General features: G+C 43.9%; 1 protein-coding gene across 1 annotated transcript; it reads right to left on the minus strand.

Annotated features, from left to right (window-relative positions):
* Nucleotides 1–1,861: 1,861 nt before the first annotated feature.
* Nucleotides 1,862–11,876, minus strand: LOC131583713 (uncharacterized). Its single transcript, XM_058848124.1, has 3 exons — nucleotides 11,452–11,876; nucleotides 3,902–4,050; nucleotides 1,862–1,968 (listed from the first exon to the last, which is right to left on the minus strand). The coding sequence occupies exons 1-3, from the start codon at nucleotides 11,796–11,798 to the stop codon at nucleotides 1,862–1,864; spliced, it is 603 nt and encodes a 200-aa protein (XP_058704107.1). The 5' UTR covers nucleotides 11,799–11,876.
* Between the last annotated feature and the right edge of the window lie 4,487 nt (nucleotides 11,877–16,363).

Consider the following 16,363-nt stretch of genomic DNA (forward strand, 5'->3'; position numbering starts at 1 on the left):
CATAGACCTGTTTTTCATCCTGCAGGCAAACAGTAGGCACTGGAAATCTCCAGCCTGCTCTGGCAGCTGGCACCTCTGGCTGCCCAGCCCCATGTGCCCCTTCAGCTCCTGAGCAGGAAGGCAGGTTAGTCTGGAGCAAGGCAGAGAACAGAGTGACAGCAAGCATTTATCCATTCTGTGTCACAGAAAATTGAGCAGCTTGGCATTGCCACTGTGGAGACTGAACCTGCTGAGTGCATCAGCTGCAAGCCAGAACAGCATCTTTTATCCAGCGAGTGGCTGAGGTGAACGCCCGTGTGGTCAGCAAAGAGCTGAGGATCCCCAGACACAGCTTTCACCTGTGTCCCAGGAGGGCCTGGGCTGCCCTCCTGCCCTTCAGGTGGGGACTCCACAACCTGGGACAGCTGCGGCCAGTGCTGTGTTCCCTGCCTGATCCACACCTGGAGGGAATGAGGATTATTGCTTGTGAGTGTCTTTTCCGGCAGGAGAGGAAGGGAATACCCATCAGGCTGGGAGAGGGGATCAAACAGGCAAGGAACCAGAACCTCTCAGCCTATCCCCTTCCCAGCCTGCCCTGTCCCACTGGCTCCTTCTTCCAGGCACAGTCCCCATCCCAGCATGTCAGCACTGCAGGGCTTCCCTTGGCCCTCCCCAGGTCCTGCTGCACAGGAGCTGGAGCTGGGAAAGAACAATTCCACCAGTGGCATAGGCCAGTGAGGGCCAGGCATGAGGAGACACGAGCAGAGACTCTTCTCTAATCTTAGCTAAGCCCTTGCAAAGCCCTACTGCACAGACACAAACTAGACTTCTTCAGAGTGTCATAAAACTGAAAAAACTGTGGCCAGACCCTTATGGCAAGGGCAGCACACCCTCTTTAGCACAAAGCCCATCTTCCCACATTGGATTTCGAGTCCCCTTTTCAAAGTATGGAAGCATTAGATCTTTCCAAATAACGGATTTCCTGAATTATTCTAACACTGAAAAAAATAATGCATTCTTCCCTGGCTCTCACAGGCCGTTGAAGTACTTGGCTGAAATTTTTTTTCTAAAAAAAACTCAAAAGTCAGAGTCATGACATAGGAACAGGATCTTGGACTTAGAAGGGACATGAACCTCCAGAGCAGGCTGTGCTACCAACTCTGTCTCTAATAATAGCTGCCAACTTTGTGAGCATTGTACATTGTTTAAAGAATCTAATCAAGTTATATATTCCTTTTGAAGTCAGACAACTTTGATTTAACAATGGTTTCAGAGCTTTGAAAAACCCAATCTTTTCTAGTTTGTCTTTCACGATAGTTCCTTACCTGTCTCCCACTGCTGAATAAATCATTACAAACATAAACCAGATGCTTAATGCTAACAATAACTTTAGAGAGCCCTGCTTCCCCCAAGATGTATGGGCAATGACTAACACACTTTTAGCCTCCAGACTTAATTTAAAGCATTCTGGAATTGTGCACTGGTGAGATGAAGGCTGCCCAAGACAATAACTTTTACATTAAGTATAATCTCACTATTTAGCAGCAGCAAAGTCAAGGTTGTTCTCCTTACGCCCCGGTGTCCCAGCTGGCCATGAAGGCACAGGAGAAGGGAGACCAATTTAAAGAAAATGAAGTGTCTGTGTTTGAATGCATGGGAGCAGCAGGCTGTGTGAGTTGCAGCGAGCAGGCAGCAGCCAGGCACCGCTCCTCACATGAAGGCAGCGCTGTTTTCAGCGAAGGTGTGACAAGGGACGGTGCTGAGTCTCCAGACACATCGTGTCCCTCTGGCACAACAGCACACACTCGAGCTGCCCTCAGCCTCTGTCAGCAGCTGAGCTACAGCACTTTGAAACCCGGAGCTCACCTTGCCTGAAGACAGATCACAGATGTGTGGAGCAGTGCAGGGGGCTGTGCTGGTGGAAGACGAGTGCTCCTGACCCAGAGACCTCAGCCTGCGGAACGCCTGTAGCTAGCAGCTGCTCCAGAGCTGCTCCACAGGGAATATATTGCTTAACAGAGGAACACATTTAAATGCATTACTAGCACAGCTAAATTAGTGTCTGGAGATTGAGCTCTGGCAAAGAAACAAAGTTTTGAAAGCTTCCTTCAGTATTCTTTCACTTTCCTATGTCTGCACACACTAAGCCTGCAATTGGGTTGATCTTGCCGTTTTATTTTCATAATTTTTCACCCTGTTCTATAAGGTTTGCTGTCTTCCTTGGTCTGGTTATTTGAAGCAATAACCAAAAAGTGGAGAGAAGAAGAAAGGATGGGAGGAAATCTTGGGATCTGCGAAAGTTAAGGAAATTAATATTAGATAAACTCTTCCATGCAGAGGTGCTTTTCCCTTGTGATGTTGCCGGCACAGTGGGAAGCTCAGTACAGAATTTCCTGACACAGACTGAGCTAAAAGGAGCCATTGCTAAAAATATACCAAAAAGGAGGCTCATGGGGACCTTGAGGGGGATTATTTCTCCTCCCTGAACTTCACAGCAATACCCCTGTTTTTTTGAGGGACCTTTTGTGGCAGTCTCCCAAGCAAACCAGTCACACTGAAGTCCAGGGATGTATTTGAAACCCTTGCAAAGATACTCCATTAAAAATTAACACACCCCAAAACAACCAGAGGGAGATTATCCAGAAGTTCACCCCTTGAATGAAATTTGTGTTATCTTTGCAGCACAGCTTAGCCTTTCCTAATTTCCAGCTGTTTGGTAAAGCTTCAGACTTGGACTGTTTTTTTTTTTCATTCAAACTTTCAAATGAAAGCTCACCAAATTATTTGGTATGGGGGGCAAGGTAAAGCATAGACTGGGTTGGGGGGAGGAAAGACTCCAGACCCAGCATCTCCCAGGAAACTTTTGCCACCTGTTTCACTGTTGTGCTCAGCAACAGCAAATCTCCTTGCCAAACCAGACCCCACCAGCTCTCCAGCCACACTTGCAGCAGCACCAAATCCATCTCCAGAGGAGGTACTAGGGCATTAGAATATAAAAGACTGTAATTTATGTACTTTAAACCATCTTTTTGATAATGGTGGATAGCAAGAAAACCCTGAAAATCATCTTTTACAGGAAACATTAGTTCTAGATGAGGTTTTTTCCTTATAAAGGATGATTTACCTGTCTCTGTGGGGCTGTACTTTTTGTACAATAGAGCACATGTCTGTTCTGATTCCTTACATATGAGGTACAGATCCCAGGCAAGCAGCTGTCCTGGGGTATTGTGGGGTTTCCATGACAAAAGGGAATCCTTTACAGGCAGCTCTCATTTTTTCATCTGCAAGCCTCAATACACTGGCAGTTGTCAGAGTCCTGTGAACTTTCATATCTATTATGCCTTCACCACTACAAATGCTTTCAAATTAACAACCAGCCACATTTCCTCTCTGTGACCAAGCAGGAAAATGAAGAGAAAAGACAGAAATTATTACATTACAGAATACCTTCTCCTCAGGCCCACTTAGCAATCACTTTGTAAAGTGATCTGAAAGGTTATTTACATTGGGATACATCTAAGGGGATGAATAAGAGCAAACGCTCCAAAAAGGGATCACAGCTGTTTCCTTTCTTATCCCTGCCTGTCTCTGCTCAAGCAATCACCCTCATACCAGAATCAGACAGAATCCTCACAAAATAGTAAGAAACATGCATTTGAAGTAATCTCATAAATACATTTTTATTTCAATTTTTAGCTTATTCCTTTTCCCAATCCCTCTTTGCCTTTGAGAAGGGGTATCTTAAATCTGAGCATGGACAAGGCACACAGAGAACAACCCCTCCTGTAGGAGTAGATCCACTACTGCATTGGCAGTGACAGAAGGAATAGAATAAGAGGAAGAATAGAATAGAATAGAATAAAAAGCAAGAGAGCGTTGCAAGAGGAAAGTTTTCTGGCAGTGTATTGCAGAGCTGTCCCACCTTTGCTGACACATGCTTCCAGACATGCACATGTGGTGGGATGCACAGCAAAAGGCTGGAATCCTGGAATCACAGCCCAGCACCTTTTCTGAGTATGACATTGGGGCCCCAGGTATCCATTTGGTGCACTTGGCACAACGATTTTACATCTGAAAATAATGACAGAGATATTAAAAAATTAAGGAAATTCACTGTTTCACAATCTTTTCTCACGACTTTGAATTCTTCCTGTTAATTTCTCCATCTTTTGACAGTGCCTTTTCAAACCATGATCAATGGCCCCATCTGCTTGGCAATGAGAAATGGAGTCTCAGTCTTTGATGAGGACTTGCAGGGCTCCAAGACCTTCGATGGTCACTGGTGGGAGATCACATTCAGGCAACCCCAGGGATCCTCCTGGTCTGGCAGCCTATGGATAAAATCTGTGTGAGTGACTTAATATCCTCAAAAAATTGCCATGGTGAGTAATCCCCTGAGATTTGGTGTTGCCCTCATAAACACAGGCTGTCCTTTTTTATATTTAAACATCAAAGGATGCCATTTGCTTTTAAAGTGATGTTTGCTGTTAATATTCTGCTCCTACAGGCCAGTTGGATCGTGGGGAGGACACAGTCATCTCAAAATAAAGGTCTGCTCTGCTGACTGATAGCCTTGAAAAATTGTGCAACAAATGCCAATGCACAAGCCATTTATATGAGACACAACTGGTGGCAGATAATGTTCTGTCCTGGAAATGTGCACAAATGTTTTATTTTTACCTTCACACTGAGAAGAAGACAGAATTTTGTGTTCCTATATGTTTTATAATTCTTCCCTTGCCCTGCTATAACTTGTCACAAAATTTTAGCCTTGAGGAACCGAGATGGGGGAGCTTTTATCAAGAGGACTTCTTTATGCCACAGGTTCAGCCAAAAGGAACTGCCAGGGTGTAGATTCAGCCCAAATTTTTCTGTCCAAATGGTCATGCAAAAATCAGAAAAGTAGCAAATTTTATTATGCTTGTACTTCTGGGGCAGACTGTGGATCTTCAATGACTTTTGATGTCCTGGGGACAAAGCTGTCCAGGCTGTTTCTTCTCATCCCTGTGCCTTGCACAGCTTTAAGTGTTGTATGAGAGGAGATCACAGCAGAGAGAAAAGAAGATACAAACCTCTCTTTTCCTAGCCTCTTGGCTAAACTCCAAGTATTTTAAGCATTTCTGCTAGGGGTTGATTTCCCCAGCGAGCCCCAGAGCTCTCATCTCTGACGGCTGTAAATCAAAGACTGTTCACAGGAGATCAGCACATGCCAATACTGCTTTAGGCTTTATGGCATGTACACTTCATATATTGATAGCAATGGGCCATCCCTCCCTGAAAGCCCTTTAGTGATCTCATGATTGTATTTTGATTTAGTGGGCAGGGGAGAAAAGCACAATGGAAGTCATACAAATGATTACATGCAAAGATCTGTTCATCTTGTGAGACCCCTTGTAAATAATTTAACAAAGATCTTTAACAAGTCACACGTCTAAAGGAAAATGTTGGTCCACTTTAAACCCTGCTTTTCCAACTTGGATGTTTAAATCAGTACTGCAGTCTTTTAAAACAGCCAGATTCTGTAGAAATTGCCATACAGAGACAAACACAGAGTTCTGGTTGCCAAGTGTAAAGGAGAAAAATGTGAGAAACTCTGTAACAGGCAAACATGGGGTAATCTCCCTTCCCCCAGAAGAGCTCATCCAAGCCTTGGAGACTAGTTAAAATATTAAAGCTAGAAGTTTTGCCCTTCCCAAACCACTGTTCTTTTGAACTCTGCAGTGATGGCTTTCTCCACAGGAAGATTCAGCAAAGCTTTTGATAATTTTATGGGAACACCTCATTGCATATTTTAGTATTCCCTTTACCAGCTCTCTCTCCCAGAAGGACACAAACCTCTCCAGTAAAATACAGTTGGAGACACCACATCCCAAGGCTGTTGGGTACCTGCCCATGTGGAGCAGCCTGCACTGGCACAGCTGCTCCAGGGTGAGGCTGGTAGGAGGAGAGTGGATCCCTGCCCAGGAGACACCTGAGTCCCAGGGAAGGGAGTGCAGGGCAATTGGTCACTGTAAAACTCTAACGAGGCTAAAAAAATAGGAATTGCCAACGCTCCAAAAAAACCAAGTGCTTTATATGACTTGAGATGCAGTTGGAGGAATCTGGCTAATCTTTTACTCTCCTAGTAAATCATTCATTGAGGCCATCTGTGAAATATGAGAAGAGCAGCTTCAACCCAAGATTCCTGCTTAGCAAAGCTCTTACTGGCTTGGCCGGAAAGAATCTTTCCTGATAAAGTTGATATCTAGTCCAAGCCATGATTTCCAGCGGCAGTAATCCTGCTGGGGAGATTAGAGAAGCTGCCCTTGGAAGTCCTGAAGTATGGCTGGGCATACTTCAAAATTAAATTGTTACTAAATAATAATATTATTTAATAAATAATAATATAATAAATAAATAATATAATAATATAAGAAAGAAAGAAAGAAAAAATTAATACTGGGCTACAACAAAATGAAAGGGAACAAAAAAAGATAAAATCTGCAGCACTTGGCAGGGCCTGGCCCTGATGTGCCCCTCGATGCTCTCAGGTCCAGTGGCCTCAACAGACAGGTCTGACCAACAGCCCCCAGACAAGTCACAGCCTCTCTGGAGCACAGAGCATTCCTGGAGCTCTGGAGCAGCATCAAGGAAAATATCCAATGCCTTGATGGCCAAGACTGAACCAAGGTTTTCTTCAAGAAGTACAGATATTTTAAATATATATAATATAATATAATATAATATAATATAACATAACATAACATAACATAACATAACATAACATAACATAACATAACATAACATAACATAACATAACATAATATAATATAATATAATATAATATAATATAATATAATATAATATAATATAATATAATATAATATAATATAATATAATATAATATAATATAATATAATATAATATAATATAATACAATATATCAGGTGGGTATAAATGCCCACCTGGAAAGTGATAGTCAGCTCTCACAGCTGAACCCAGAACCCAAAATTCCCTGCTTCAGGAATGTTCATGCCTGAATCAAACAGTACAGTAGAAGGTCATGTAATAATTCATCTAAAACACCCCTACCAACTCCTCACACCAGACCACTTGTCTGTGTCCTCTACCCAGACTTGACAGATTTTTAAGAAGCAGTCAATCTTTCTCCACAGGCGTCACTACTAACCTGGGGATAGAAGAAAGTTCTTGGGGAAATATTTCCTATGGCAAAATAAATAAATTTTTCGTTTACAAGAGAAATGGGCTGAGCACTTCAGCAGGATATTCAAGGACATGAGTTACAATCCACCTCCTCTGAGAATTAATACAATACAGTTTTTTAAGGCTTTATTATTTTTATATGTCTTAGCTTGCAAACTCTTAGGATCTGCAATTCCCAGGTGACTCAGTAGCTAGTAGGAACAGAGAGTTTCAAAGTGAAAGATGAGATGCACCAATTCCTAGAGCCAAGTGCTTGAAGGGAAGTGAAGCAAAGGCCCAAAGAGGAGACAAAATAAAAGCTCAGCAGGGCTGGAGGCAAAAGCCTACAGTGCTACCTGGTGCTGGACTCTCAGGGAGGGCGAGGTTTGCACACGAGGATGAGCACATCCCACCTTTGAACTGTGTCAAATCCCTCTTGTAGCAGTCCAGACATTTATATTGTGTTTGGGTGCCCTGCAGAACTGCAGCCATGGAAAGCAAAATCCACCCCCTCCTGCCCTGTGCTTCAGCTGAGCAAAAACATGCTTGGTTTAGTGTTGAAGTCTTGGTCCAAATACAGCACTCTTGATGACCAGATAAAGTTGGGGAAGTGATTATATCTCAGAGTAGCTTGGTGGACAAACAGTAGGAGCTGCAGTTCCTAGAAGACAAAGATCCTCTTCGCCATGTGAACTTTAACCAGTTTGGTGTGATAATCCCTCCACGTTGTGGTTTGTAAGATTTTAACTATTCCTTCTGTTTTTCTTGGCTACCTGGTGTTTGTTCCACTGACCTTGGGGTAAGTAACTGTGTAGAATACATCAAATTTTCTGCCTTCTCCCTAAAACCTCCTCAGATCTAGGTGACACAGCATCTCATTGACCATTACCCTGACAAGTGCATTACTCATGCATTTTCTGTTGTGGAGAGAAACAGGTCAAGACAAGTAAGACTGGAAGTTGTTTTATTTTGGTTTTGAAAGTGAGGGGCTCTTCCTTGCCACTTCCTAAGTACCTAACTGCTGAACAAAGTATTTCACACTGTGCATCAGCTGAGGCACAAAGAAAGCACTTCCTCTAGTCCTAATTAAGTGTAATAAGCACTATAAATGCCCCTTCCTGTGGTGCTGTTTCTATTCTTAGTGCATTCTGGACCATTCCTGGTGGTCAGGGCTGTGGGGGTACAACCTGCAGCTCGGACCACTGAAAATAGAGACAGTCTGGAAGGAGCAGCAGCAGGGAGAGCAGCTGGCATCCCCAGCTCAGAAGTAAAGTAATGGAGGAGGAAGGTAAAAACCAAAAGGTAATAGAGAACCTCAACCTCAGCAAGAGCAAGGATATAGTGTGGCCATGGCACTGGAAACTGCCTGAGCAAAGCTGCTGAGGAGATGTGCCCCAGCACACCAGAGCTTGTGCAAGAAGGGAATCCCTGTGTCAGCTGGGCTCTGGGGTTCTCTATTTGTCAGCCAGGACTTGTGTGGTTCAGCAGAAAGCTGCCCTGGCCTCCCAGGCACAGCAAGATTGGTGCACCCTCCACCTTCCAAATCACACAACACAGGCTGCAGAAGCATCTGTTATAAATCCTCTTCTCTGGGCAAGGGCAGGAAGCAAAACTTTCACAAGTCTCTCTTAAACTGCAGAAAGTCATCCAGGCCTTTTCTTTGGAAGCGCTGCACCCCTCCTGGAGCCCTTTGTGATCTAAGCTGTTTAGAAAGTAAATGAAACGGAGTGAGCCAGAGAGACAGTAATGATCATTTCTCCAAGAAGGAAAAGCTTAATTTTACCATGGGGATCTTGCCTCTGCCATGACCCCTCCAACAGCTCACAGGAACATAGGAGGAATTAACCAGCAGTGAGGACTGGTTCATCTTGCAAATTTGTAAAATTTCATCTTAGTTCTTAACACAAATATCCTTTATCTTGGGGAAAAAAACCCCCAACAAACAAACAAGTACCCCCACCCCAAACTCAAATAAACAGCACCTAAGCCTCAGCTGGTAACACTCAGCTTCTCCATAGCTTATAGCACCCTGCTTTTTCCAGGTAACCAAGACAGAATTAGGGCTTGTAACCTCTTTGGAGACTTCCTGGGCTGCAGCTGAGATGGTCAGTGCACAAAGAGCAGTGAACATTTCACAGGCAGCAGCCCTGGAAGGGCTGGTCCTAGAGAAGGTGAGAGGACAGGGTGCAGGACAAGGATTACCAGGCTCAGAAGCATTTGTGTTTGCTCAAGGTTGGTGTCTGTGCAGCTGACTGGTAAATGAGATCAACAGGATTTTTCCATCTAATCTAAGCAAGCAGTTGGGTTTTATTCAAGCAATTCTTCTAAGGGATAATAATGTCTTATTATGACTAGAGGGTTTATTACTAGAATGCTGTACTAAATTCAATAATCTGAACTCACCAAATATCATCCCTCTTGTGGGAGCTTCAGCTGTTTGAGAAGGAGCCCCAGAGTTGCGTGATCATCCCTAAAACCTTCTCCCCTAAGTTCCAGCTTTGGAGAACAAGTTGTTCATCATAAACTGAATTCAGCCTTGGAGTAACTCCAGTGAAAACAAAAGGAGTAACAACAGGAATGGATTAGGCCCAATTGCTTTCACATTTCTCCAACTTGAATTTTCAATTCCAATACTAAAGGAAGAGTAAAAAAAAACCCAACCCAACTCATGGCACTGAGACAAATACACTCCAAAATGTAGGTCTGCTTGTGATATGACCTCATGCCCTTTGGAAAGTACACCAAGGAGGGCTTCCCAAAGCCTACCTAGTAAAAAAACTCTGCTGTCATCTGGCAGGAGCGATATACATTCCTGTTTCTGCCACTGTATTGCACCAATTTTTGCAGAGAATGATCAGACCCTGCAGTTCTAGGCTGCTGCATTTGTGACTACTGACCTTACACATGTCTGAAAAAAAACAGTATCTGCCAAGCTGAGATACAGAGTCATGAGGGTTTAATTTTATTTCATAAAAACATACCGAGGAAGATTAAACAGTGTGTTTCCTGCACCAGCCCCATTTTCCAGAGGGAGCTGTGCTCAGATCAGGAGAGGCCACAGTCTCACCTACAAATTCTCATCTGAGGGATCATCCCCTTGGCATCTCTCTGGTTAAACAGAAGTGAACAAGAAGAGAGAAAGTGGAATAAAGACAGAGAACCCCAAGATCCTTCACTGACAGTCAAGCCCTGCTTTCTTGCAGTGCTTGCTGCACCACTCACTCATTAGCTTTTGAGTAAGTTCCTTCTAACTTTGACCTGCTGTTTCCTGCCAGGGCTGATGAGCCACGAGTGCAGAGTCGCTTCCTCTGGGCCAGTTCCTCAGAGCACACTTCCAGTGGCTGCCACATGAGGTTAGCTGAAGAAAAAAATGTTGCTCTTGTTTTCACTGGAGTTATTCCCAGTGAAATTCCCAGGCTATTCCAGCGTGTTATAAAGGGGGTAACACAATTATCCAGTGATCAAAGAACTAAACTGCAAGTCAGAAGTCCTGGGTTCAATTTCTAACTCATATTCAACCAACACTAACCATATGCCCTCTCTGTGTCTCCACACACTCAAGGGTTTCAGTAATGATGATGACACTCAAAGCTACTCCTAAACAAATAAGAAGTTTATGAAACATCACAGAAGCACAAAATATTGAGGCCAGGTTTGATCCATAAACTTCACAAGGTAAATGCAGAGCTTTGTCCAACTGACAAGCTGGAAGTGGAGGAGTTCGGCTCGGCTGCTATCTAGCTCAGAAATCACTGCACATTGTTTGCAAACTTATCAGGACTGACTTGAATTGTGAATTAGCTTCAGCAAGGCAGCTGGCAGGCTGCTGAGGCATACAATGCCTGCTGAATCTGCACTTCCTGCTGGAGACGTGCGAAGGAGAAGGCAAACTATGAAAGAGCAGAGAAACCGCTCCCAGCTCCAGTCAAAACTACGTGCAGCACAGGCACAACAAGGCCAGTCACTGATCCAGGGGCCAAACCAGAATTCCCAGCAGCAGCAGTGCTGATATTACTCAGCCTCAGCACAGCACTTGTTGTGGAGGGATCCTAAAGCCCTTTGGGACGATCATTCCCCCAGCTCCTTTCCAGACTGGGTAAGAGCACAGAGCTGGAGGGCAGCTCTGGACCATCCCAGCCCACACTGTGACCCTGCAGGCAGCTCTCACACACAGCCCAGAGCTGGTGCTGCCCCGTTTCACACCTTGGTTTTCAGTAAATAACCAAAGCTCTGTCAAAAGCAGCAGCAGACACCAAGACCTGCTCTGGCCAGCCCTACCTGAGCACTCACCTGGACAGGGCACCAGAGCAGGGCTCCATGGCTGGGCGCTCTCCATGCAGGCAGACATTCCCTGTGTGCTGCAGCTTACAGAGCTGAAGCTGCTGTACATTCTCCAAGATCTGGGGCTGTGTGTGCCCACTCAGAGAAATAACACGAAGATGCTTCCTGCGTGCGGTCTGATGGGAATACTGCAGCATCAGCACTTGGGAAAAACCCCAGCTTGTACACTGCAATCCCCTAAATCCAACCAAAACGTGCCACAGCAGGCTCCTGAAAGGCTCCATGGGGCTGGGAAAAAAGCCAATGTGCAATGCACTCCTAGGAAAGCTCTCTTGCTGTGAGCAGGGCCTATTCATTCATTTCAGGTTGTCAGTAAATTTGATCCAAGTCCCCTCTAGCACAGGGTTGTGTTATCCTTACAGCCACAGAGAACCTTTTTTAAAATCAGCTTCAAGGTTAGTAGCATGAAGAAGTGCAAACCCTCACTCTGGTAAGTTAGTGTTGACTTTGAAAGGAAGAGGTTACTTTGTAAGCGAAAAGGAAAAAAAAAAAACATTAGAAGTTTCTAGCACAGAAGCTGCAGGGTCAGTGCAGGTCAGAGCACTTCAGGCAGTGTTACCGCTGCTCACCAAGCACCGTCCTGCGCTTTGCAAGCCACGAGACGCCATCCCGTGGCCATCCACATCCCCCAAACCTCCCCTGTGCTCCCGAGCTCCCAGCACCGCCAGGGATGCGCTGCTCGCTGGAGCTGAGGCTCGCTCCGAGCCCTTCGTGCTCCATGATCTTTGTTACTGATGTAAAGCAAGGCTGAAAAGGCTCTGCTGCTTCCCCAGAACAACCCGCAGAGAGGTGCAGGCTGGGGATGTGGCTGGGGCAGGCTGGTGCCTGCATTCAGCCCTTCTCCCTCAGCGGGCAGCAAGGAGAGCCCCGGGCCTGCAGGGGAACCGTGGCTCTCCCCACACGGAGCGTGTGCCCCAGCCTGCCAGGCCATGTCCTTCCTGTGACATTCCCTGATCACTTACGGGGCTTTAGCCACAGCCCCTTGTCCCAGCAGCTCCCTCCTGCTCTCCCACAGTGCCCAAAGCTTCTGGGGCACTTTTGTCCTGCTCCCACACCCTTAATTCCCCTCTCATTCCCGCTCTGCCCCCAGGAAGAGTTTTGCCCCACATCCAGGACACGTTTGACAGAAGCTGACAATCCAAAAAGGTGTGCTAACTTTTCAGCTAAAGACACAGGGCTGAGCTTCCAGCCTTGCTTTGGTTGTCCAACAAACACAAGCACAGCCTTTAAGGCTGATGCAAACTCCATGTGAAGGGGGTGGAAGATGTGAAATCCCATACAAATTCAGCTGGCCCGCCATATCCCTCCTTGTTGCCCACCCAGCTCACCCTATCCCTGCTCTTTTCATTGCTCAGCTGCTGTGTTTTAATACAGGAGGGGGAAAAAAGAGGGAAAAAAAACCCAAGAAGTGACCAGAAGCAAAAGGAGTCCTCAAAGGCAAATGTTTCCTATTACAGCACTAGTTCTTTCAGGGCCTTTGATGTTGCTTCTCCCACACAAAGCTGTTTCTTTCACAGTCTGTTCTTGCACACGAACAAGATGTTACACGTACTCTACATAGCACATCCTCAACTCTTATTCAAAGCACATTTGTCCCAGTTCACTGTACCTTGTAACATTTTTCAAACCAGTACTCATACATCATAGGCAGAGAGGCATTTTTATTCTAGCTCCCCCTTTTCACACTCATTTTTCTTCCAAATTCTTGGAGGTCCTGGTCATAGATAGGGATGTGCTGACATTAACTAGGGTTGAGAAAGGGCTGTTAAGTTCATGACAGTAGCTGAATTTTTCCAAAATTTTAGGGACTTGTAGAGCTTTGTCAGAGATCAGATCCAGCTTTTATATTTAGATGCTGGATTAGTTAACTTCCATTACATTATTTATTTTACATGGGCTCACAGTTTTTAATACCACCTGCTTCTTACTTGTCTATCACAAACCCTAACTTTTGCATACTGGAAAAATAGTCGAGTACACATTGCATTGATAAACGACTACAGTTCTCATGACAAATTTAAATTGCAAATTATTTGGAGGAAGGAAAATATTTTTGTTCTAGCACAATAGGATTTTCGTAATCTCTGTTCTAAACTATCCAAACACAAATAATAGCTGGGAGCTTCTGCCAATTTACTCAACTTTCAAAAGTGGTGGCAGAATGCAGTAGGTTTCGTTAGATAATGCAGGGGTTAAGCTACTCATCTTCTGAAAAAAAATCTCATGTCATTGTCTCCAAGATTTAACTCATGTTGTCAAATAGGACTTACTTTGGCATAAACTGTATCCAAACACCTTTCAGAATCAAAACACAATGGAAATTCTTCCAGAAAACATTGCATTAATTGAAAAATAACCAAAAATACCAAACTCTGTTATACCCCAAGATGAGAGACAGGCAACAGTCCACCAGGAATTTTACCACAGCTACTCAGTAAGATAGGCAACCTGTAGTAATCAAGAGTAAATCATAATTGTGTTTGTATAAAAGGTAATAAAATTTTATGGCCCTCAGAAATAAGCTAAGGAAGAACAACAGTAAGATAATGCTTTTTGGACAGACAGGAATTGACAGCCTGGTGTCACTAACTGGCCTGTTGAATCACAGTTTGCTACTGCAAACTTAGGCAGAGACCAAGAGAGATCTGGCCTGGTTGGTTAGAGATGAACAAAACCTGTGGTCTTTCAGTAATAAATTCTTACTTTACAGTAAGAAGACTTTGGAGGTGGAAGCACATTGGGTTTTGTTGCTGCTACTAAAAATATGCTCAAAAGATTATTGCCTGTGTTTAGAGAAGGAGCCTGGTATCAAACCAGCCAAAATGGTTCACTAAAAATAAGCATTTCTTTGTTCTGTGTTTTCAAGTCTCATTTCTTTTAAACCCCTACAATCTTTTGTGATCATCCAAGGTAACATGCATTCTTTGTTAATAGCAAGAACCCACCTCCTCCCCATCTCCAAATTCTATAATGCAAGAACAACAAACCAAATTGCTTTAGGTTTAAAAAGAAAATGCTGGCCCTGGCACGCTGATCAGAGGCAAGACTCAAACCAAAAGGCTTTAAGATCTAAGAGCAAGTAATAAAAAGCAGCTTGAATGCAAAAAGGGTTTGGATTGAAACAAGAGACTTCCGCCAAGTGCCCAGTCCACTCTAAAGGGATAAAGGGATAGCCTTGAGGTGCAGGGACACTTCACAGGGCTTTGTGCCTTTGCACTTAGAGGAACAGCAGCCCTGTCCCTGCAGCAGGAAGCAAACCCCAACTGTCACCCTTAAACCAGCTCTGCAGCAACAATTGTTCCCTCAGAAAACAGATTTGCCCTAAAAACAATCTACTTCTGATTCTACTGTGATGACAAATGTCCTTGCTGGGACCTTTGGGAATCAGATAACCAGCCCTTAAGGAAACCTATACACCAAATCCCTGCCCTCCCCAAAACCAGCTGGAACTGAGACAATGCTACTCCAGTTCTGATGGGCAAGCATGGCCCCCTCTTTTTGAAGTGGATTAAGCTGAACAGCCCTAGACTTGCCCACAAGGAGCCTTTTCCTAAAAGTCTGAACAGGGCAGACCCTCATAAAAAGTCTCAGTTGTCTGAAAAATGCATTTTTACTTAGAAAATTAGCTGGGTAAGATTAACTCAAGGCTAAAACTCTGAATTTAAAGTTATGGGAGCAAGTCACTACTTCCTTCTCACTGGCTCTTCTGGTACCTCCAGTGACCCATCTTACACTGAATTTGCCAAGGATTATTTAACAAGCCTCAAGAGCAACTAAAATACGTAATGATAGGCAAAGTTCCTTTCCATCTACTATGGACAGCTGCCATTCATGTAATAGACTTGGAATACAAGGGGCAGTTTGTATAGCTCCAAAAATATTCCTTGGCCTTTACTCCAAAAAAGCAAATGCAACAGGCCTATGACTTCATGAAATTCTTGAACTCATATTAATGCAAAGCTTTTTTTATTATGAAGTTACCAAGAAAATTATATGCCAGTGAAATTCCTTCCAGGAAAAACAAGTTCTCATCTTTTTTGTCACACAATGCATTAGCAGGGTCTACAGATAAGAATGTGAATATTTGCAAAAACTTATTTCCCTCGGCCAGTCTATTGTGTTTGCGCACCAGAACCTCAGTTCCAAATCTGCCTGAGCCTGCTCAAGCTCACCTCTGCAAACAGCCCCCAGTGTGGACCTGCCTGGAGAAATATGCCAAGCTAAACCCCTGAATTTAAAAAGTTTTTAGCATTTTGAGTTGTTAAAATGAGTTCTCTATTTTCATCATGACTTACAAAATAATTTTAAAACAAAATCCTGCTTTAGTGTTTTTATGTAGTATAGAGTTCCTCGAGCCTTTCAAGAATGAGTTTTCCAATAAAGTCTGCAGGACTCAGATTTACATCCTCACCCACTGACAGTTTAATTACTTGCATTGTAGGAGAAAGTATTTAATCACATACAGTCAGAAAAACAGCCCCTTAAATACAGGCTTTTGGGCCCATGATCCCCCAATTTGAAATTCAATGAAGGAGAATGAAACATGCACACTGTGATCCATTTCCTGATGCAGAACACTTGATATTATCAAAACATACAGAGTTGCACAGCTGACACACACATTTTTCTAAACCATTGGTAAAATCCTTCCAGCATTTTAAGCCCATGAAATGAGGATTCAGCTTGCTCTGGATATGATCTAAGGGCAGTGCTGGTCAATGAGCTGTACAAAGACCTGTAATCCTGTGCTAATTAACATATTAAAAATAGTCCATCTAAAATGCTGTTTGAATTACACAGGTATTCTAACTTGGTTCTCAACTATTAAAACATTAAAGGTAACTCATCATTGTGATTCTCA

Source organism: Poecile atricapillus, chromosome 12, assembly GCF_030490865.1.
Source record: "Poecile atricapillus isolate bPoeAtr1 chromosome 12, bPoeAtr1.hap1, whole genome shotgun sequence".
Lineage (NCBI taxonomy): Eukaryota > Metazoa > Chordata > Aves > Passeriformes > Paridae > Poecile > Poecile atricapillus.